General features: G+C 36.9%; 3 protein-coding genes and 1 pseudogene across 6 annotated transcripts in view; all 4 read right to left on the minus strand.

Annotated features, from left to right (window-relative positions):
* Positions 1 to 6,196, minus strand: part of LOC107693547 (glucose-6-phosphate 1-dehydrogenase-like) — a 13,575-nt gene extending 7,379 nt beyond the window's left edge. The window contains exons 1-3 of one of the 4 annotated variants that reach the window (XM_016492966.1): positions 6,151 to 6,175; positions 5,597 to 5,629; positions 4,813 to 4,931 (exon numbers count right to left, since the gene is read on the minus strand). In XM_016492966.1, the coding sequence (XP_016348452.1) occupies positions 4,813 to 4,931; positions 5,597 to 5,629; positions 6,151 to 6,175 (177 nt within the window). Of the gene's footprint in view, positions 1 to 4,812; positions 4,932 to 5,596; positions 5,630 to 5,956; positions 6,123 to 6,150 lie in introns of those variants that run through there. The other 3 variants (XM_016492969.1, XM_016492967.1, XM_016492968.1) reach the window with 3 other exon arrangements.
* A 1,375-nt stretch (positions 6,197 to 7,571) lies between these two features.
* Positions 7,572 to 11,834, minus strand: LOC107693545 (polypeptide N-acetylgalactosaminyltransferase 6-like). The gene is made up of 7 exons (XM_016492965.1): positions 11,742 to 11,834; positions 10,918 to 11,120; positions 9,502 to 9,703; positions 9,275 to 9,414; positions 8,820 to 8,921; positions 8,377 to 8,547; positions 7,572 to 8,197 (listed from the first exon to the last, which is right to left on the minus strand). Exons 3-7 carry the CDS (start codon positions 9,563 to 9,565, stop codon positions 8,171 to 8,173), a joined length of 504 nt encoding a protein of 167 aa, XP_016348451.1. The 5' UTR covers positions 9,566 to 9,703; positions 10,918 to 11,120; positions 11,742 to 11,834; the 3' UTR covers positions 7,572 to 8,170.
* Positions 10,606 to 13,196, minus strand: LOC107693539 (polypeptide N-acetylgalactosaminyltransferase 6-like; annotated as a pseudogene).
* Positions 13,197 to 17,267: 4,071 nt separating this feature from the next.
* The window catches only part of LOC107693540 (adenylate cyclase type 6-like), a 68,650-nt gene continuing 63,416 nt past the window's right edge, over positions 17,268 to 22,501 (minus strand). Inside the window, exons 14-23 of the mRNA XM_016492960.1 lie at positions 22,482 to 22,488; positions 21,158 to 21,316; positions 20,896 to 21,071; positions 20,201 to 20,224; positions 20,070 to 20,099; positions 19,762 to 19,894; positions 19,305 to 19,568; positions 18,968 to 19,172; positions 17,607 to 17,731; positions 17,268 to 17,521 (exon numbers count right to left, since the gene is read on the minus strand). Coding sequence (XP_016348446.1) covers positions 17,393 to 17,521; positions 17,607 to 17,731; positions 18,968 to 19,172; positions 19,305 to 19,568; positions 19,762 to 19,894; positions 20,070 to 20,099; positions 20,201 to 20,224; positions 20,896 to 21,071; positions 21,158 to 21,316; positions 22,482 to 22,488 — 1,252 coding nt within the window. The 3' untranslated portion in view covers positions 17,268 to 17,392. The remainder of the gene's footprint in view (positions 17,522 to 17,606; positions 17,732 to 18,967; positions 19,173 to 19,304; positions 19,569 to 19,761; positions 19,895 to 20,069; positions 20,100 to 20,200; positions 20,225 to 20,895; positions 21,072 to 21,157; positions 21,317 to 22,481; positions 22,489 to 22,501) is intronic.

The following is a 22,501-nucleotide window of genomic DNA, read 5'->3' on the forward strand; positions in this document are numbered from 1 at the left end:
GAGTTGAAAAAAAAAAAAAAAAAAAACAGCAAATGCGCATTTAAAAGTATTTTTTCTTTTCAGAAAGCAGAACACAAATACTGATAACCAATACTGATTTGCACTGGTATACAGTATACAAGTTTTGTCCAAATGCTCTCTAGGATAATAATGCCCCTCTAATATCACCTGCCACTGACTAGCAATAGCAAGTTGCACCATCAATTGGTTGAAAAGTAAGTTAATGACATACATTCATTTTGAAAGTGTCATCACTGCTGTTGTTGTGTAGTTTTTCAGGGTTGAAATCTAAAGGCTACTAGCTACCTACAAAAACCCTGCAAATGGTAAATACATCTGCAAAGGAAAGCAATATGCATTTGTTAAACTATTTAATGGGGTCTGTAAGTCCAGCCAAGCAGCTGTTTTTTTAATAAGGTATAGTCAGTTTATAGTCAGCTGTCACTATGACTCACTGTGATTGAAAAGGAATCAAAACCTAGGGAACTGCCATAATTCCTGTGGAACACAGTGAATAATTTGACAAAAACAGCTGATTATAAAGATTACTCTTTAAATAATAAATGCAAAATACACAATAACAAGATACAATGTCACTTAAAATACCAGTCGACCCATCCCTGCTCCATGTGATTCAATCTTCTCAGTGCAAAGGTCATTGATCTCAGCAGAACAGATCCACACCCATTCAGACACATGAGAAATGCTCTGAGCATGGTGAGACAGCAACATTCAGTTTGTCTTGGCTGATTTATGGCATTGTGGTAGAGTCTCATCTCTCCAGATACACATTATTGGGGGATATTAGTAAATATATCAGTTCACGATTTCATCTATTAGTCACTCCTGCTGCTTTGCTATGGTGAAAAGCACTCAGTAATGGTGACTTGACAAAAACTCATCCATGACCTTTTAGCATGAAGAACACAGCATAATCATACTAAAACAAACACACAAAATCAAGCAGCCAGAGAAACTGTATGTATTTGTTCTGATAGTGAACAGTACAGTGTGTCTAAAGAAAAGTGTTATGCTTTACAAGGCTATGGGAATGATTTCCAGAGAAGTGGATGAAACGATAAAAAGGTACATGTTGAATACAATGCAAGCCACTTTGGGGAAAAAAACACAAAGGTAAAGGTACAGTAATGCATTTGACACCAGGAGAGTCTTTCCAACCACTTAAGCAGCCTATTTTCTAACAATGGCAAACAGATAATTCAGACATGTGTCCATCCTAAAACATATTAAACACAATTAGTGGTGGAAGCAGATAATACAGATAAACAGCATTCATTTATTCACTTACTAACTATTAAATCCAATATAATATTTTTATGCCAGATTTTTTTTCCTGTGGTATTGCGTCAACAAATTCTGACGATTCAGCATGTTAAGGTTAAAAAAAAATCCACAAAAATATTAAGCAGCACAAATGTTTTCAACATTGATAATTATAAGAAACGTTTCTTGAGCAGCAAATACTTATATCAGAATGATTTCTGAAGGATCATGTGACACTGAAGACTGCAGTAATGATACTGAAAATCCAGTTTTACATTACAGGAATAAGTTACATTTTAACATATTCAAACAGAAAAAAGTATTGTAATAATATTTCACAATATTACTGTTTTTACTGTATTTTTTATCAAATAATTGAAGCATTTGTGAGCATGAGACTTCTTTCAAACTTTTAAAATGGAAGTCTATATAATTCACAAATGTGTAATCTAATTCACTCACAAAATAAAATAAATACTGTCACACAAGACAATATTTTGAGACATTCCTGTCCATTCCATTTATAAACATTTTTTTAGCACATTTGCTTTATCTTTATGTGAGTATTGAAATTAAGCAAATCATTAAAGGCCTAGCTTAACTCTTTTACTTGGTCTGATTTGTGCAAAATGTCTTGATTATTATAAAGAGGTAGTTTTTTTTCACTGTTATATAATGGCGACTGATGAGCAGACACCACATGTAAGTGAAGCAGAATTTCTATAGCACAGATTTCAAAAATGTGTCTTTAATTATAATTAAGTGTGTCATTTGCAAAGCTACATAGCTCCTAATGACAGCTACTCACAACTGAGCACTCACAAACTGTCTAAGTTACGTACAAATTTGGTAATGTGACAGACTGGCTGGGGGTGGATGCACTGAATCTAAGTGGCTCAAGGTTAGACAAATGAGGTGATGTTGCATCTGCATTTTGACATGGTTTCTGAACAGACTCAATATTATGCCATAAACCTATTGAACACCATGCCAACCAATGATCCAGACCTGACCATGCATATCCCTCTCTCCACCATCTCTCTGACTGCACCCTCATCCCAAACACAAGCCAGCTCTTTCATCTCGCTCTCCACACCAACTGAAAGAAAAGTGCTGACAGAGAGTGATATTAAATAATCCAGCTCACTCGCACCTATTTAAAACCCCAAACAATAAGAACAGGAAAAGCCAACAGTAACAAATATATTTTCACAAAGCAGTTGTGTAAAAACGGACTAGTAAAAAGTTGAACAAAATAAGGAGGAACAGGGAAAATCTAGCCAAAAAAAAAGAGGAAGAGGGTTTAAATTTCATCACAAAGTTAAGAAGATCAACAGTCTAGAGAGAAGTGTAAACGCTACTATAATGCAAACTTCATTTTGATATTCTAAACACTTTGCATGATATTTTTTTTTTTCATACATTAGGTCTTTCAGCACTCATCACAGTTTATGTGTTCATGCTGAACCTAATCAAGGCTCGATACAGTAAGTCTTTCATCACAACTAGCCAATCACAGATCTTCTGTCACCACACTTGACCAATCAGCTTTCAAGGCCTTAAGCGTTCATGGGCTGTGAACTGAACCGCTGAATTACTCAACCACCCTGTTCTGTCTGGATGATAAATAGAAGCCCTATGTTGGAAATGTCCCTTCATGGTTGCATAATTTCTGCTGTACTTCCTTGTACAACACAACAAGGCCATTTTATTAATTCAGAGGAATTTGAGACTTTCTTCCTTTATTGGTTCAGCAGTTAACAGGCTGTGCTGTAAAACAAGTTGTGTAACCAAAGAAATGTGTATGTACAAGAAATAATATGAAATAGGAAACAAGTCATCATCATTAGTATGATTTTGGACAAATTGGACCACTTTTTGACAGTCATTTCAATGACTTTACTCTTCAAAAACGTTTCCAAAGGGGGGTTTTGCAATGATGCCATAGAAGAAACATTTTTGGTTCCCTAAAGAACCGTTATGTGAATAGTTCTTAAAATAACCTTTTTTTCTTAGTATGAAGAACATTTTAATAATCTAAAGAACCCTTTTCCACTATAAAGAATCTTTTCTGTACGATGTTTCCATGGATGTTAAAGGTTCTTCATGGCGTGTACGTCTACATGCATGGTCTATATTCTGGTTGGTGTCATATTCTGAATTTGATAGTTATGTGAACAGGCATCAGAATATTCCTGTACATTTAAAAAAAAAAAAACTTTTTTTTATGCCAATTAGTATGCCAATCCACACGTGCGGTTTCTTTTCTCAAAGAGTCAAGACGCTGCCATTGGTCAGTTTTTATTAGAATGTTTTCACAATAATTTAATTAGGACTTCTTACCTCCAACAACCCCAAAAACACCACCATGAAATGCAAAGCATGGCACAAACATTAATAAACACATGCAGTAATGTGTAACTAGAGCAACAGAAGAAAAGCGAGGGGATGAAAGTTTGCAGCAAGGACTGGTGGGAGAGAGCCGTGATGTCAGAGTTTACAAAATGGCAACAGAATTTTAGAATGTGGAAACACTCATTCCACAAACTATATGCAATCATGGAAAGTGTGATGAAATCCGGTGAGGAAACTGTATGCTGTAGCGTCTGGACCAATCAGACACACCATTTTTCATTTGATTTAACAAATCAATTATTCATTAGATTAACAAACGTTCACAGACCCCTCACCCAATAAACATACTGGGTGCCAAGTTGTCTGTGAACAGGGCCCAGGACCCTGGTTACCATATTATTCATATTTCCCCATGAGCTGATTCGCTACAATGCGCACCTGTGCCAGTTGTAATGTGCATTTCATTGTGCTTTACAAACTGGGAAGTTGTGGGGAGTGTGTGCACATATATCTATTTTCGGTAAATTTTCTGGGTAACACTGTAGATTAGGGAACACTAATAACTAAGAGTTTTCCCACAGCAAACTTCTAATTTGCTGCTTATTGATAGTAAGTAAGGTAGCTGTTGTAGTTGTTAAGTTTAGGTATGGGGTAGGGTTAAGGAATCTAGAATATGGTCATGCAGAATAAGCCATTAATATGTGCCTTATAAACACTAATAAACAGCCATTGTGTTAGTAATATGCATGCTAATATGCAACTAGTTAATAGTGGATATTTTTCCCTAATCTAAAGTGTTTCCATTTTCTGAATAAGGGGTTTACATGCAACAAATGTATGATATTCAAGGGGTGGGAATCAGAATTTGGGAAATCTGAATATTGTCTTAAACTGAATCAGGCAATTGGATTGTGGCGTTTACATGATTCAGTACTAAACAGAGCACTTCCAATTTTCAATTAATTTCAGAATACTGATGTGCATGAAAAATGTAGTCACTCTAATAAAACAAAGTCACCCAAATACATGAATTCACACAACTTTGTAGCTCATCAGTAGATCCAAAGTATACAAAATGAGTGACAATCAATGGTTGCAGATGAGACTGTATCAATTCCTCATTAGTAGAGACAGAGATTTTAAAATACCACACAAACAAACACGGAGACTCACCGAAGCCCCCGTGATGATGAAGGTATGAACGTCAGACTGGTGAAATTCCGTATCATCATGTAGTTCTTTCCTCAGCTGCCCAAACACTTCAGAGCGTGAGAGGGGAAGGCTCATCTTGTCTGCCAAGAGGTCAGAAAAAGATTAAAACGCAGATCTCATGTTGTCCTTACATTCATACGTCAGATCAAAAGTATGTTTATGGAGTTATATTACAGCTGTATCATTTCCATAGACATCAGGATGGACGAGAATGCTGATACAACACATAACTTAATGACAACAAAAACAGCAAAACAACACTTTTATGTGTATGTTAATCAGTCATCGCCAACCTCAAAATGCCTAAATAAAGAAACTGATCTATCTCTACTGAAAAATGTGACACGTAAATTCACATACAAAATGTGTTCTCCAAAGAGCACTTCAGCTAAAGCTGCCCAACACACACACAGTACAATGTCAAAGGCATTAGTATGAATATTAAACAAGTGACACAATATCAACAAATAACACAACAGAACCACAGAGCAAGCTTGTTAACTAAATGGCCTGATTATGAAGACATACACTTGGAAAGAAAGTAGTCTAGATAAATTATATATGGATTTGATGAAGTTATTTCACATGCAATAATTCCTTGCCAATGCCGAGTCGCTTCTACTTTTTAGGGAACATATAAACAACACCAACTACAGCTGTTCTAACAATTAACTAACTTGAAATTTGGCAAGTCATGTCACATAACTACTTGAATTGGCATGACAAACAAACAAAAAAGTCCTACCACTGAGTTCAGGGACTGTAGTGTGTGCTCTCTCTGTGGCATACAGGAAAGGTACACATATAAACCTCGTGTGACACAAAAACACAACCTCCCTCAAAGCCACACTCTGAACTTACCATGTTATTAGCACAATCCCTTATTTAACAGGGCTCAGCCTGGCACTGACTGGACTTACAGCTTGCTAATAATTTTATGCAATGCATCGCATTCACAACAAATGCCTTACACATAGATATCTGGAATAAATTTAACATCAAACGGTACATGATAAAGCTGGTAAAGTAAAAGCTGAACTTAGTGGACAGCTGAATATACACTGCAGAATCAAACGCACTCACTGCATGACAACATGCTACTTACTTATAGTGCTCTTTACTGAACAAAACAAAAATAGCAGGACTAAATAGCAAGCTAAACTTAAAGAGCTGTAACAGACTCAACGCAAAAATATGACAATAGCCACGACAGTGTCATTCTTTAAGACAGTTTCCTCCTTCCCTGTTGAAATGACACGGCGGGTTTGTGCGATGTTATTGGTGGAGAGAGGAACTCACCAGCGCTCGCTCGACTGCCCATCATTGCTGCAGAATCAGACGTCACCGCGCAACTGCGCTGGGGATAAGAGCGGTGGGCGGGGACAGACGGCAGGAGGGAGGGGCTTGTGGAAAACAACCCACGCAGGGCGGTGATTGACAGCTAAACGCTGCAATGGTGAACATGCTGAACGCTCTTCAGTCCAATGGAGAGCGCGCATGCGGAATATCCAATGAGTGTTAAGTCCTGCTGATAAGAGCTAGAAAAAAGTCGAATGAAGAGCTCTGGAAGAATGTCAGCATGACATTGCACATAAAAACAAACAAACCAACCAAAATAAACTATAACAAACGTATACAATTAAGCATAGTAGCATAGATATTTAGTATAAAGCTACCTCAATGATTTAGAGCAGTGGTCACCAACCTTTTTAGGCCCAAGATCCCTGACCTCGGCCTTTATGAAAGACGAGATCTACCTATTGAAGAATTGATAGAAAAAGACATCCCAGATTGTACTTCAAATTTGAGGCCTTTTACTTAGTATTTTAATTAATTAGTGATGAGCCGATCATAGCGGATTCAGAATTCAGATTTTCTTTTCTTTCTTTCTTTTTTTTTAAACTAGCAAATTGTCTGATTCTGATATTTAAGCAAATTTATTTATTGGCTATTTGCTTTATAACAAACAAACTGGCTTCAAACAAAAATATCTAGCCATTTGAAATTAGAGGCAACCACTGCATTTTAATCACGATCTGCAGGGGCAGTTGTTTTTGATTTGATTTTAGATTAATTTCAGGATTTAAAACAAACAGAATGGTCTGACTTTAGGTGTTATTTATTTATTTGCTACATAAAACATCTGCACGAAACAACAGCAGGTCTGAATGAGATGCACTCTCTGACAGCAGGTGGCGCCTATGAACAGGGTTGCCAGGTTTTCGCAATAAAACTAGTCCAATCGCGTTTCGAGGGGGTTCCCCTGTAAAAATCCATTCTTGGTGTAAAATCATGCGTAAAATCCACGTTTTTCGGCGGGGATCTTCCAGTAAAATTCGCATTCCAGGGGATAAATATCACGTTATTGGGGTCGCTTCAACCCGCGGACATGAACAACAACCCGCGGCAACAGTGTTAAAGTAACGTTAGCCCAATTCCGCAGAAAAACCGCGGACTTGGCAACACTGCTTATGAAACGACCGCAATAGCGTTTCCTTGGTTACCGCTGTAAACAAAGCAGAGCCGCGCTTTATACGGAGAAGAAAATGCCATTGCCATCGAAAATTTTCTCAAGACCGTTCCCTTCAGTGATACATTAATATAACCCCAGAAATTTAATGCATTTTTGTACTTATTTTACTGTTATTTTCAGGATCTACTGGGACAGTGATAAAGATCTACCAGTCGATCGCGATCAACGGGTTGGCGACCACTGATTTAGACATTTAACATTACGTTAACAACTGCAGAACAAACAGCATGCTCTATTCTATTCTGTTGCGTTAGCGCCACCTTGCGTTAATGTCCATACTTGATTGGATTTTTAAGAAGCCTGGCTCAGAGATAAACCATTCAACCCACTGCACAATTACATGCAGTCACTGCACAAGCTGCTTACAAAAAGACATTTTCATTCATCAGCTTTAATTTATAAACACATTGGTCAAATGCTACTACAACTGAACAGCGTTTGATGCGAGGAACAACATTGTTAATTAAAAGTGTGCATTATTTGACAAACATTGATTTGAGTGCATTTAATCAAGTTTAATTTAATCAGTTCAATTTCATTTGATTGAGATTAATAATTCAATGAAGAACTCCTGATACACTGCACAAACCTTACATTAGTGCGAAACCGTGATGCAACATTATTCACTGCACTTCTGTTTTGTGCAATATTCCCCAAAAAAAGAATCAGATAATCTGATGGAGGACAAACCCCTTTTGAGTTCAGATGAAAGACCAATGCTGATAATTGTTAGCAGGGTCACAGTTTTTCATGATGATGTTGCCATACTCCACCATTAAACACTTACTAAAGAGCATTATGGAGAAGATATATCTGCAAACAATTGCAGATATATAAAAGGTAAGATAACACACATTAAAGATCAAATTTAAATCTCTAAAAGATAACACCCACCCAATTTGAGATTATAAGATAATTTTGTGCCATAATACTGCACTCATTGTTTGTGGCATGCAGCCAGAGGCAAAGGGATGTTGGGAGATGTACCACACCTGTTGGGAAACAAGAATCAAACTCCATGTCTGCTGTGGAGCAGGGACGGTTCCTTCACCCTGAAAGTTGCACAGCTCCACTTGCACGGGTTCAGGCTCGATCGTCGCATGCAGACTCAGCTGCTTATCAATATTATGCCTCCGCTCCTGATGTGACGTGTACTCAAAATACTACAAAGCAAAACAAATGTTTAGACAGGTATAGAAAATTGACCAATAAAAATGTTTAATACTAAAAATATTTTAGCACTATTTATATACCATTATAATATTTATTAATATTTAGAATTAGCTTTTTTTTTGTATCTTCCATTTTTATTTTATTTTATATGCAGTGTGCTTTTGTTTACTTTGGCCAAACAAGCGAAACAAATGTTTGGAAAATTATTAAAAATGGCCAATAAAAAAATAACGTGCGGATGACAGCAGTTATCATAAAGTACCTGGTTTATTCCCATGTTGTGGCAAATGAATAAAATCACTGACTTCGCTCCAGGATTCTTCTCACCAATATCAAGACAAGTGTTTGTGGCAATGTTCTTCAACTACCGACTATGAAGGTAGAATGACGTCAAAAAGATTTGCATACGCAGGGTAAGAGTTGTGGAAGTGTACATAAGACTGTAAGCGTAAATTAAAGTTGCATGTGCAAGAGAAGCTTTGTAAAGGTGTAAATCGTGTTTCATTTTATAAGTTGTGTACCATTAGGCTATGTGTATGCATGCAAATTTAATTTACGCTTACAGTCTTATGTACACTACCACAACTCTTACCCTGCGTATGCAAATCGTTTTGACGTCATTCTACCTTCATAACTGACACAATATGTACAAAAAATAAATATTTTGCTGGTAATAGCTATTATTGTAACAAATCTGAAATTATAACACTACATTACCGATCCAAACAGCACAGGGTTCAAATCGGGCACAAAGGCCTTGGTGTAAATGTTTTCTAGGTACCAGGAGAAATTTTTGCAATGCAGCCTCTCTCTGAGCTTCAGGCGCTCACTGATGTCCCCATATGATTTCTGTGCTCCTCAAAGGTAGAAGAGAAATATGTGAGCTTTACAAATAAGATTTTGTAATCATTTAAAATATTAAATGCGTTATCCACTTCTCTCACCTCTGCTGCAATGGCAGCAGCTTTTTTTATTTCTGTTGTAGAAAATCTTCTTGTAATCATCCATCCAGACTTCTGCGAGGCGAACCTGGTTGCGTGCGATCACATCTATGCCTTTTGGAAAGGAATGCGGACTTTTGGTGCGAAAGATGTGGCCGACCACAGAACAGGGAATTATCTCTAGACTGCCTCCACACAGCCATACCTGCAAGAGACTTTTACTTTACTTTACTTTTTACTTTTAGTCATTTAGCAGACGCTTTTATCCAAAGCGACTTACAAATAAGAATACATTCAATATATATATATATTACTTCATTTCCATTTTGTATGTTGAAGTACTGAAATAAGTCAAATTAAATAAAACTAAAACTTAATAAAAAACCTATATAGACATAATAAAAAAACTAAACTAATAAAATGACAACATTACTACAACTGTAACTAAAACTAAAATAGATAACTAATACAAATCAAACTACATTAGTTTATCAGTAATCCTAAAAAAATAACACTGAGCCAAACACACATGCTAAAATAACAACAACTTACTGACACATAGTAAGAAATGGTTATAATAAAAAAAAACTGAAACAAGTAATAGGACAATACATAATGTATGACAGCAGAAGAGTTACAGTATTATAGTAGAATTTTAGTATTATTTATATAACATTATAGTATTTATTAATATTTTGAATTAGCTTTTATTTATACATTGAGTTTTCATTGTAATTTTTGTTTGGGTTTTAATAATTTTGTTATGTGCTTTCATCATTTTTATTTGCTATTGTTGTTGTTATAATATATATATATATATCATATACTTCTATTTAGCTTTAATTTCAATTTCAGTAATTTTCGTACTTCAACTTTTCTATTTCAGTTGTAATTTTTATTATATATTTTCTTATATATTATTTTACATTTTATTATTTGTTATTTTCTTCTATATATTACTTTTATTTTGGCTTTATTTGAATTAAAGAATATTATGTTTAATAGTTGTAGTTAACAATAACAAAACTGTATCAGAATTAGAATGAGTTATAGTAAATCATTTGCAAATGACAAATGTCAAAATCTTCTAATTTTGTTAACAATAGTTCACTCAAGGGATGCAAAAGATACAAACCTGCTAGTGGGTCTTACCCTGAATGACATTTCTATGTTCTCTCCTTCCCAAAACTCCATCTTGTCATCATATGTTCCAATGTATTCAAAGAACTGCTTGTAAATGGCAAAAAGCCCACCAGCAATCTTGGGTGTCCTGAACGAAAAATTGTATTTGAAAACTGGTGTTTCATATGCAGCAGCAATATAATGCAATTTTAATTCATATGTGGACATGAGAAAGGTGTCTCTATGTGTGTTTTTGTAGATTTGCCTGACAGGATAGGTTTCATCTTTGCGTTTCACCCTCTCTTCTTCAGGTATAGTCTCCCAGCCAAAGCTCAGGATCCAGTCAAAGTTCCCACGGCTATGCGTGCGGGCTGACACCACAGGCTTTATGAACTGTAGATTGTTCTTGTCGATGACAGCAATGCTTGGGCTCACAACTGTGGTAGGTTCTTGAACTAACCGGGCCAACAGAGGCTCCAACCAACCATAGAAACACTCACCTGAGAAAACACACACACTTATTTGGCCAGTGGAAAAGAATGAGCTCAACTCTATTCTAAAATATTTAGCCTATCTGAGAACTATTTTAAACAGTTTTGTTTTTATGGATATTTTGATATATTTATTCTAAAACATAACGATACTGGATGATTTTTAGCAATAAAAATTGTGTATGGCACAAATGGCATTTATAGTCCGTAAAAGGTGACGGTGTTAAACATGGTGTCACGTGGATGGAATGTGCATGGAAATGATATGCAGATGAGGTTATGCATAGTAAAACTAGGCGTTGTAAGCTCCATATATGGTGATTTCGGGGAGGAGTCGGGGTGGAGATGCACGTACGCACAATCTTACCCTGACTGGGATTTATAAAGGGATTTTTGCGCAGGTTCTGGCGTACGCATGGTTTTATAAATCTGAAAACTTTTGTGCGTACGTACACTTTTAGGATGAAATCTATGGAGAGTTTTATAAATGAGACCCCAGGTCTTTATGATATTCTGGTCTCTAGATATGGCTTGGTTCCATCCTTCAACATAAGTTCACAGAATTTGTTTGCTCGTTTTATTGTCCACCTTATTCAAAGCGGTAATCAATGCACGTTTGCCTTTACTCACCTTGAGTACTTGCATCATCCACCAGTGTGATTTAAGTAAAACAGCTGGTGAAGTGTGTAAGACACTGCAGATGGTGTGGAGAAGAGTGGACCGTGCCTCATTGTGCAACACAAGGATCACACTGGTAGTGGGTAACTGCAGACATCTTCTGAACTTTTGCTCAATGCATCTTGAAAGAGTAACAGTGAACTAGAAGTGTGCTACGTGATCAAAGGGTAAAATATGAAAAATTATACTCAGTCTGCTTCCTATGGTACTCACTCAGGGGGCCGCGTGTCGACACCAAGACTGCGGTGGAAGGAGATGCGATCACTGGCAAACTGGTTAAAGCCATTTCTAGAAAGACCCTCCTGTTTCTCCCTCAGCTCTGCAGGTGTCAAGATGCCAGTGATGATGGGCTTTCCATCAGCTCCAGGTCCTTCAGGATCCTCCTGAGGTCTCTCAATGCGAGGCCTGAGCTCCTCCATGCTGTAGAATCCAGAGGGACACCTGGCATCTCCAGATAACGCTGTAGCCTCTTCAAAGGGTGGTTTAGAGGTATTCATCTGAAAATCCCAGATGCCGCTGGAATTCCTACCCATACCGCCTCTGTATCTTGGCTTTAAGGAAAGACCTTGAAACCAGTAGCTGGCAGACCTCCACCCTTCTAGATCCAGCAGTAATATCCAAAGTATGGAGATTAAAACTGTCAGTCCCAAGATGCTCAGTTTTATGGGTAGTGCACATTGAGGATTTCGTAAGCGCATCCTACAAGAAAATCCAAACTGGAGCACATTTCAGTTTCAACTTTATCTAACTTCAGCCATTTGTAGCATCTGAAAAAATCTGCAACGTAAATTAAAGTGAAAGTGACATGACATGTGGCCAAGTATGGTGACCCATACTCGGAATTAGTGCTCTGCATTTTTAGCCATCCAAAGTGCACACACACAGCAGTGAACACACACAAACCGTGAACACGGATTCATTTGTCACACAGCAGAACTATTTTAAAGCTACACTGTGTAAAGCAGGTAAACATTCCTCATTTGTAAGTCGCTTTGGATAAAAGCATCTGCTAAATTACTAAATGTAAATGTAACCTGCACGCGTCAAGCGGAAGAACTGTTCCGTGAATACATCCAATAGTATCAGACAGGCATAAAAAAGAAATGTCGAGTAAGGAAGAAGTCTAAATACTACTCTCGATTAAATAACTATTTTAATCTCTAAAAGAACCACATAGCCAACCCTAAAAGACTAAATAGCAAAGTATCAGTATTTGTAAAAAAAACTAAACAAAAACAAAAAAAACACGTAGACAAACATTGACTGATGCGAACTCTGTAATTTGAATAATTATCTTATAAAAAGGACTGAGGTGGCTCAACTCAAGTGCTTACCTGTATCGAAGCCAAGCGTTGTAACCACTTTTCAGTTGTAAACACACACACACACACCCTAAATATTTAGAAAATGGCTCGGTATTAAATTTTCTTCATGCAGTAAGATTACTATGCCAGGTGCACCCCATTGGATAATTTAACTCTCGTATTATTTCCTCCACAAACAAACAAGTGTTAACTATAGGACGGTGAACTAGCAAGTGGACGGAGGGGATATTTAATAAGCAAGCAATATTTATGACTTCGAAATGCTTTAGGGTTTAGGTTATAAAAGTGCTGATAAATAAACGGGAGACGAGGGGACAGTGCAAGTATGTATCCATGACAACACATGAAACAACGTTTGAAGACAGCGCGTGAATCTCGTGTTCGACTCTTTTCGGTGCTCGTTCGGTTCAGCTCGTTCTTTCTGCGGTTGTTTAGCTAGTTCTCGTAATACAGTAGTGATTATGGCATTCTTCGGAATCACATATTTGGGCTATCAGAACCCTTTTGGGGACAGGATGTTAACATCTACTCAGAACCAACTTACACGAGGTAAGGATGCTTTGGTGCGACTCTGATACAGGCGCTTATGAAAAGTCTTCAGCACATCTGTTTACCTGCAGTAGTGATGTCCGATATGTTTGTTGCTTTCCTTTCAGACTCATCAGACCTGCATCTCGGCAGCCAGAGCAGATATCAGGACTTGAGCAGACGCGTTCAGAGGTGTAAGTTCACACTGAATCCATCAAACACCCACATACTGAATCTATTACTCTTGAGAGTTCATGTAATTGCTCGGACAAAATGGAGGAATTCTCTGTTAATAAGTGATATCAGTGTGAGATCTTGTGCTTGCCTTTCAGCTCCTAAAGAACTGTATCGTGTACCTGTGACAGACAACCAGCAGTACGGCTGGTGGGTTTCCAGTGGTGGCCTGAAGAAGCAGGAGCCTTGGACTCAAACCCGTCGCTTCCCACGCAAAAACAGCGAAATGACAAAGTATGAAGCTATGTAGGCTAATGTGTGTCTGTCAACAGACAATTAATGTGTAATGCTTTAATGCAAATTTCACTTATTTTCTCAGGTTTGTGAATGAGATGTCAATGACCTGCCCAGACTTCAGCTTGTTTTGATTCCTGGTCTATAAGTCTGTTAGACAGTATGTTCACATGATGATCACAGACCCATAATACTTCAACACTGCAGTGTGTCACTTCGCTTTGCAGATCAGGTGGTGCAGAGGACACACAACTCACAGTAATGCAAGTCTAGCGTATCCACTACACATCTATGGCTGTGCCATATTGTTTATAGAATTTAGTGCAATAAATTAAGTTCCATACTCTGTGTGCTAAATGTTGTTCTTTGCATACAGGTGCATCTCAATAAATTAGAATGTCGTGGAAAAGTTCATTTATTTCAGTAATTCAACTCAAATTGTGAAACTCGTGTATTAATTCTAATTTATTGAGATGCACCTGTATACATGCATTATGGTGGCTAAGTCCAGTATTAATAAAACAATGAACCATTTGTGACTAAACTGGACCTGAAGCAGTTTCCATTCTGAAACATCTTCCTGAGGTTAAGTTTTTAGTAGACCTCTTAATAAATGTTTTGAATCTTCTTTCGTTAGTATCAAAAACTGACCACAACAGGATGATATAATGATCTAGGATCATGTTAAGTTGCGTTAACAATGGTATTTAAATTACATGCATAAAATCTTTAATGAGCAAGGCATCTTCATTTACACGCAACTCTCATGTAGAGTTTTGAAATGCAGAAATTAATCAGTTCACATTGTTAATTTAAGTGATATTAGTTTGATTATGGAAGTGATTATCATTAATTGCAAATGAATTAAAATCTGATCCCATTTTTTTGCCCAATAATGGTGATAAAACAGGTGACATGTTCTTATCAATAATTTGAAGCAAATAAAACCCTTCAAATTCCTATGCAAACACAATGTCTTATACCAAAACAAAATTTAAAAAGGGATTCAAACAAAACCACAATAAAAAGCAATCACAAAAACCAAATAAAACAGACTTTTTTTAATTTTTAGAGGGGAAAAGTTTGTCAATATTCATAAAGTCTTTTCTCAACTTGCCTTTGCAAAGTTGAAGAGCTCGTCCCTTTTCTAATCCTTCGAATAAAGTAAAAACAAGAATGAAACAAATGAACGAAAGGTAAACGAAAATAAGGAGATGATCAGGAGTCGTTCAGCCCTGATCTAGACAGAGGCCCCAGTGTGAGAGTCAGTAGTTCTACAATACACTCCTGCTTGTCCGCAGTACATCAGATACTGTGTTTGCTTCCCTCACGCTGAATCTCCACTCGTGTACGCTTTTATTGCACACACTGGACGGAACAACAGGGCCCCCTGCCTTTGGTACGAACGTGATCAACTGACATGCAATGAGCAAGCTACGATCACAGCAAGTTTTCAATAAGTGAAGAACACAGCAGGAAAAAGACAGTGCTTTGGCCATCATGCAAGCCATTACGCTGAAAGAGGTGACTGAGTTAACGAACGTGGCCACAATTGCGTCGCGTCCACCGGGTGAACTGCACAGTTTGCGTCGTAGACCGTCTGATACGAAGAGGCACTGTTATCATATGCTGAAATATGTTCAATTAAGGCAAATGCACTGCACACATGCAGTGTATGGGAAGTCTTCTATGTTGGCAATTAGCTGGCTAGCAACTGTTTACCTAGTGAATTTGAAGTTTACGGTTTAAATATGTATTTTCCCATGTGGCTTTTTCCTTAAAGAGATGTTCACTACAATGAAGCAGAACAAGCGGTGGAGGGAATATTGTTTATCCGATCATACGTCACTGACTGCAGTTGATCAGTTAGTACCAATTCGCTTGAACGTCTCGATTCAGGTCTTTGTTCCCTCTCCTCAGCTGGAATGGAATCATAAGCGAATAGATAAGAATAAAAAAATGGATACAGAGGTGATACAAAATACCCAAACATTAGAACTTCAGGGAATCAAACAAACAAAAATCGTAGAGAAGATACCACAATCAGACATGCTGTTGAGCTGTTTAGTTTGGCAAGAAAGCAGCTAGTTGTATCATAGAAACCTCACAGTGAAAAGAGTTATGACCCTTCGAGATTACAAAGCACAGTATTCAGTCATAATTTATAGATATATTTCTTTCGTTTTTAAAAAAGTCCTTCTAGAATGAATTGGATCTCGAGAAACTGTCTCGTACCGTGGTATCCAATGCTGTGGCTTTTCCCCAGATGCCTCCGAAAAGCTTTTTTTCCTTTTATTTCATTTTGTACCAAAAATACTTCTTTGAAAAAAGAAGAAATGGTTGACGGAACACACAAAATAAAACCGAAGTCTTCCTAGAGAACGCGTTGAAGGCCCAGACCTGGTCGTACTTCCAAAAAAAAAAAAAAAAATCCCTATTGTTCCACAGCTTTTCCAAACAGTTTTCCATCTAGAATTTGTCGTTCTGAAGGAAAAGCACGACTTTAAATTAAATAATTCAGTCCTTCATATGATCTGGTGCGCAATGCTCTGCCAGTCACCCGCATTGCTCATCAATCAATCAGTGTAATTTACTGTAAATGATAAGACGTCATGAAAACAGGAAAAAAATCGAGGGGTGAGGACGTCAGAGCATTAGATAATATTCAAACTTCCGCAAACATTTTGACAACTTCTTTTCTATTAAATACTTTGGTCTTTGGTCAATAGTTCTCTTCTTAATTTATACAGATACTGTATTTGTACACACACACACACAGATATACGAGCGCACGTGTTTATGTACGGTATAAATGTGTATGCGTTTTTCACACTTGTTCCATAAAGGACTTTTTTCACAAAACATCAAGATCAAAATAAATAAGGAATTCCGAACAAAACACGAGTACCTGTATTTATATTCTCCTGAAATAAGAATAACAGAGGAAAAAAATGTCACACAAAAATAAAACTGGAGAAAAAATGCCTTATGTACAGCGTTTTTCTTCGGCAAATAAAGGCCTTTATTAAATAAACAGACTTTGCATCTTTCAAGCAGCCTGAGGGAGAGGCTTAAAAACAATCGTCCTTCAAGGTGCACAGCCATATCCACGAGCGCCATGACTCTCCAGTCTGGAGTCTGCTTTGTTTTTTTCAGTAATCTTCCTTTTTTCTTTGTTTTTTCTTCAAGTGATGGCGATGGCTACTTGTTTGTCTTCTGCTTGCCTCTAGAAATCCTCCTCTCTGGGGAATTGTGGGAATCCAAAGGAACACTAGTGCGCTGCTAACTGTTGGGAGGTCCGTCGTTCAGGAAGTAAGTGGTCATCTCACCCTTGCCTTTCACCTTAACGACCCCTCGACACTCCAGCTTGTAACCTTTACTGGCCAACACCTGGTGCAGGTCTGTGGTCACCTGCAAGACATCCAGTAAAACATCAGAAAATCACATCTAAATCACTTGCTCCTGATGACTATAGCATGTAGGCTTGAAGGATTACCTGAATATGGTCTGGGACCCCTGTACTGTCCATCCGACTGGCCACGTTTACTGTGTTTCCCCAGATATCATACTGGGGCTTTCTGGCGCCAATGACTCCTGCGACCACTGGCCCAATGTTCAGTCCTGCACACACACACACACACATGCATATGCCAATTTAGTAATGTACCCTTAGTATTCATGTTGATTTCTAATGGTTTTAAAAAAACGTTCATTTTCAATTCATGTCATGTGATGTCATGTAGTAGTATACTACTATAATATACTAGTGGTATATTATTTATATACTCCTATAGTATTAATTTTTTCATTTTAAATTTCAATATTAGTCATTTTGATTTTATATATTTTAGTATTAAATGTAATTTATTTTAATTTCAGTTTTACTAATTTTTAGTGCTGTCAAACGATGAAAATAAAAGTTTTTGTTTACGTAATATACGTATGTGTGTGTACTACTGTGTATATTTATTATCTATATATAAATACACAAACATACATGTGTATATATATATATATATATTCATATATAATTTATATATAAATATTTTATATATAAACCAAAACATTTTCTTAAATATATACATGCATGTGTGTATTTATAGATAATAAATATACTCAGTACACACACAAATATATTCTGTAAACAAAAACTTTTATTTTGGATGCGATTAATCTCGATTAATCGTTTGACAGCACTACTAATTTTAGTACTTAAACTTATTTTATTTTAGTTAATTGCCAAGGCAACATTTTTAATATCTAATGTTTTTTATCTAATATTATAAATCTATTTATTATTATTATTAAATGTAACATTTTTTATCGTTTTAATTAACAACTATTTAACTATCAAGTTAAAATTACATATTTTCTATACACCTTTAATAAGATGCATACACATCTGAATATTTTCAGAAGGTTTTTTAAAATAAACTTTCAAGGTAAATAGTATTTTTTACATAGATCGTGAATAATTAATTTTAAAATACTGTTGTATTTGTGGGTAGTCGTACCACATGACACCTTGTCATAAAAATTGAGTTACATTTTTCAGTTTTATCATGGTGAAAAACAACAACCAAATTTTCAATAAGTATATTTACATGCACTAATTTTCATCAATCTGAATGAATCCAATCCAATTTTAGATTCTGAAAGTTCTGTTTATATGAACCCTGAACTGATATTGGCTGCTCATAAAAAGGTCAAATTATGTGATATTTTAAGAGGCTTACTGACACACAATCATGCACCACATGAGCTTGATTTGGTGGAAGACACTTTTTCAAACATTTGGAAAAGAAAAAAAAATCAGTGAAGAATGGACTCTGTGACCCTGCAGGTTTTGAAACTCACCGATCTTCATCTGGAAGTTGTTGAAGGAATGCTCATTGATATATTTCATCTGTTCGCGGAGGTGCATGGCGTAGTCGGCCAGGGCGGTTATATGCGAGCGGCCTTCCTTGTCATAGGTGGAGTCGTTAAGACCAGATGCGGCCATGTAGGTGCTGCCAATGGTCTTTATTTTCTCCAGCTGCCTGTATTTCTCCTCACTGATGATCTGCAAGAGAGGAGAGATATAGAGGGGAGGTTTTCATAAATATACACTACAGTTCAAAAGTTTCATATTGGTCATACAGAATGGTTTAATAATTCAAGATTCTCTCATTCTTTTCAAACACAAATCTCTAACCTCATCAAAATCAGCGATGATCTCATTGAGGAGCCTCAGACACTCCACTCCCTCGTTGTTGGCCTCCAGCTCCACGTAGAACTCGGAAAAGTTGCTGATGGAGGCGAACATGACGGCCACACACTCACACGACTGGTAGTACAGCTCGTCATTCCTCCTCTCTCTGGCTAGAAAGTGGGCGGCCACATCTTTGGGCAGGATGTTGTGGAGAAGCCGGCGGTTGTAGGCTTGAAGTTCCTCCATCTCCTCCTTTTCTTCTGTGGCCTGTAGAGGAACAGACAAATTACATATTTTGTACATATTCTCAATGAATTTTATGAACAAATTACTTCTTGACATTACTGACATGCTGTTGTATATCTTAGTGTACCACGCTAACAACAACAAAGATCTGTAGCTGTAGTTTAGTGATTAAACTTTTGGTGTTGGCCAAAATACTGTAGGCTCAAATCCTGACCTGAAGTTTCCAAAGGAAGTCTAGACGAGCCGTTGACTCCACTTGTTGGGCATGTAGGTACAGTGCTAGTACAAATACAGTGAGGATCACTGGGGTCATGACCTTTAGGGACACTTTAGTCACCCTGAAAGTACTGAAATGAGAGAGATCAGGTCAGCCACAGGATAAATTATTTACATCACAGCATGGAGGTAACAGAACACAGCACACAGCCACAGCAAAGATTTAGTGTTTCCAAGAAAACATTAAAAATCATTAAAAAAAACGATGAAGACATGGAAAAAAGAGACTGTATTAATTGCACATACCACTGCTCAGTAGTCGTATTGAGACTGGACCTGCGGAAAAACCAAGAACATTAAACACTTTTGCATTTATAGAAACAATAAATTGTAAATTATGAATAATGGGAAGCATAAGAGATGAATTTAGGTCTCACCATTGCAGAGTTTCATTGAAAACACTAAAAAAGAGCAGCAAAAAACACTCATTTTAACATGCAGTGAAAAGGTTCACATCCCAACAACTCTTAAAACTTAGAGCATTTATTTATGTTTTTATTTATTTTGATATTTTCTATATTTCATATTATTTTTATTTTATTTATTTTGATATATTATAATTATTGCAAACCAGTTTTGTTAACTGAAAACTGAAACTATTAAAAATAATTTTCGTTAATTGAAATAAAGCTTAAATATAGATTAAATATACTAGATAAAAAACTTACTACTAAAGTACTAAAATTCCTGAAACTAAAACTAAAGAAAAAATACACTAAAAAATAGAGCATTATAAAAAACAATAAAATAGACAAAAGCACATAACAAAATTACTAAAACTTTCTCCAAATGAAAACTGAAAATATTAAAATAAAAGCTTTTTATAATTTATAATATAGTAGTATGTAAATTATACTAAAATAACATTGTTGCAAACCACAGTATTTAATACTTTAATGCTAAATGAATGTAATGTCATTATATTATTGAATATAATCACAAACAACAGACAACAGATCAGCTCCAGTTATGGTTCAAATGATCTTCTGAACATACAGCCACTTCAAAGCTACTTCTCTCTGTGGTGTTTGAGCTGTACTGACGCCCTCTAGAGGCTGGCAGCGGTACTCACAGGGCATTGGCAGTAACGAAGAGGTCTGCGTTGTCAAACAGCACCACCTCTGGCCACTCCACAAGCAGCAGGAAAGTGAGCTGGATGAGCAGCATTAAAGCCAGCTTCCCTATACTACTGATCTGCAGGAACACTGAGCAGGCCAACAGGGTCAGCAGTACACTGTAGCTGAAATACTGAAAGAGGCATAAGGGATAAAACATGAATCCGGTTTCATTTGCGACAAAGTTTTGATCTTAGTGTGACTATGCACACGTTTTACCTCAGGGAAGGGGCAGGAGGGAGTGTTGCTGGGACAGATATTCAGGCCGTCGGCTGCAGAGCGAGACAAGTTGTGAATCACACAGGGAGTAACCATCTCTGACGACCAGTTAAACTGCTCTGCTACGCAGTCCACAAGTTTACGTGTATCACAGGAAAACTACAGGAAACACAAAACATACACTCAGGCTCCGAAATACATAATCAGTTTAGGCATAGATACAAGCATTTATAGGAATATTTCACCACAAAAATGAGAATTCACTGAAATTTTATTCACCCTCAGGCCATCCAAGATGTAGATGAGTTTGTTTCTTCATCACAGCAGATTTAGAGAAATATAGCATTACAACACTTGTTCACCAGTGGATCCTCTGCAGTGAATGGGTGCCGTCAGAATGAGAGTCCAAACATCTGATAAAAACATCACAATAATCCCCTTCATTTGTAAAAACAGTATGAAAATAACTTTTTCAAAATTTTAAAAATGCAGAACATTTTCTTTTAGGATTCAGGTGCGGTCACATTAGCAATTAGCATTAGCATGGTAAAAACAGATCTAGTTCTACTGTCAATAGCAAAATAGACTTCCCACACAGAAGTCGCTTCATAACCAAGCAGCTTTCTGTAGGTCAGCAAGGCAAATTTGCGAATCTTTTTTGCCCTCACACGAAACTCCCAAATGTGGCGATTCCTATTGCAATGACTGGATTTCGCTCACAAAATTCCGTCGAGCAACGGTAAACATGACCGTTGAACATGAACAACTTGAGTGTGAGTAAATGATGACAGATTTTCATTTTTGGGATGAACTGTCCCTTTAAGTAAGCATGTGTGAGTGTGTGTGTGTGTGAGTGTGTGTGTGTGTGTGTGTGGTGAAGTATAAATATGCTGCGCGTTTGTAAGAAAATTCATCATTATGCATTTTAACTATAACTATTGCTTTCGGCTGAAGTCCTTTATAATTATTACTGCTTTCTTCAGTGAAAAAAGTTGTCTCGGCTGAAACAGGAGAGAAATATGCACAGATCAAGCACAGATTACAAGTGAAAACAGTTCTAAACAAATATATTGGTGGGTTTTCATGTGAGAGGACAACAGGGGATGGATATTTTCACTGGAGGAAGCGTTATTATTGATTATGGACTCATAATCCATGTGAAGTGACAGTTTAAAGTAAAAACATTTTAATGATGGATCTGTTTCTTACAAACACACAGGTTTTCACTTCACAAAACATTAACTGATGGACTGGAGTGGTGTGGATTACTTGTGGATTATTGTGATGTTTTTATCAGCTGTTTGGACTCTCATTCTGACGGCACCCATTCACTGCAGAGGATCC

The sequence above is a fragment of the Sinocyclocheilus anshuiensis genome, unplaced genomic scaffold (assembly GCF_001515605.1).
Source record: "Sinocyclocheilus anshuiensis isolate Anshui unplaced genomic scaffold, SAMN03320099.WGS_v1.1 scaffold967, whole genome shotgun sequence".
Taxonomy (NCBI): domain Eukaryota; kingdom Metazoa; phylum Chordata; class Actinopteri; order Cypriniformes; family Cyprinidae; genus Sinocyclocheilus; species Sinocyclocheilus anshuiensis.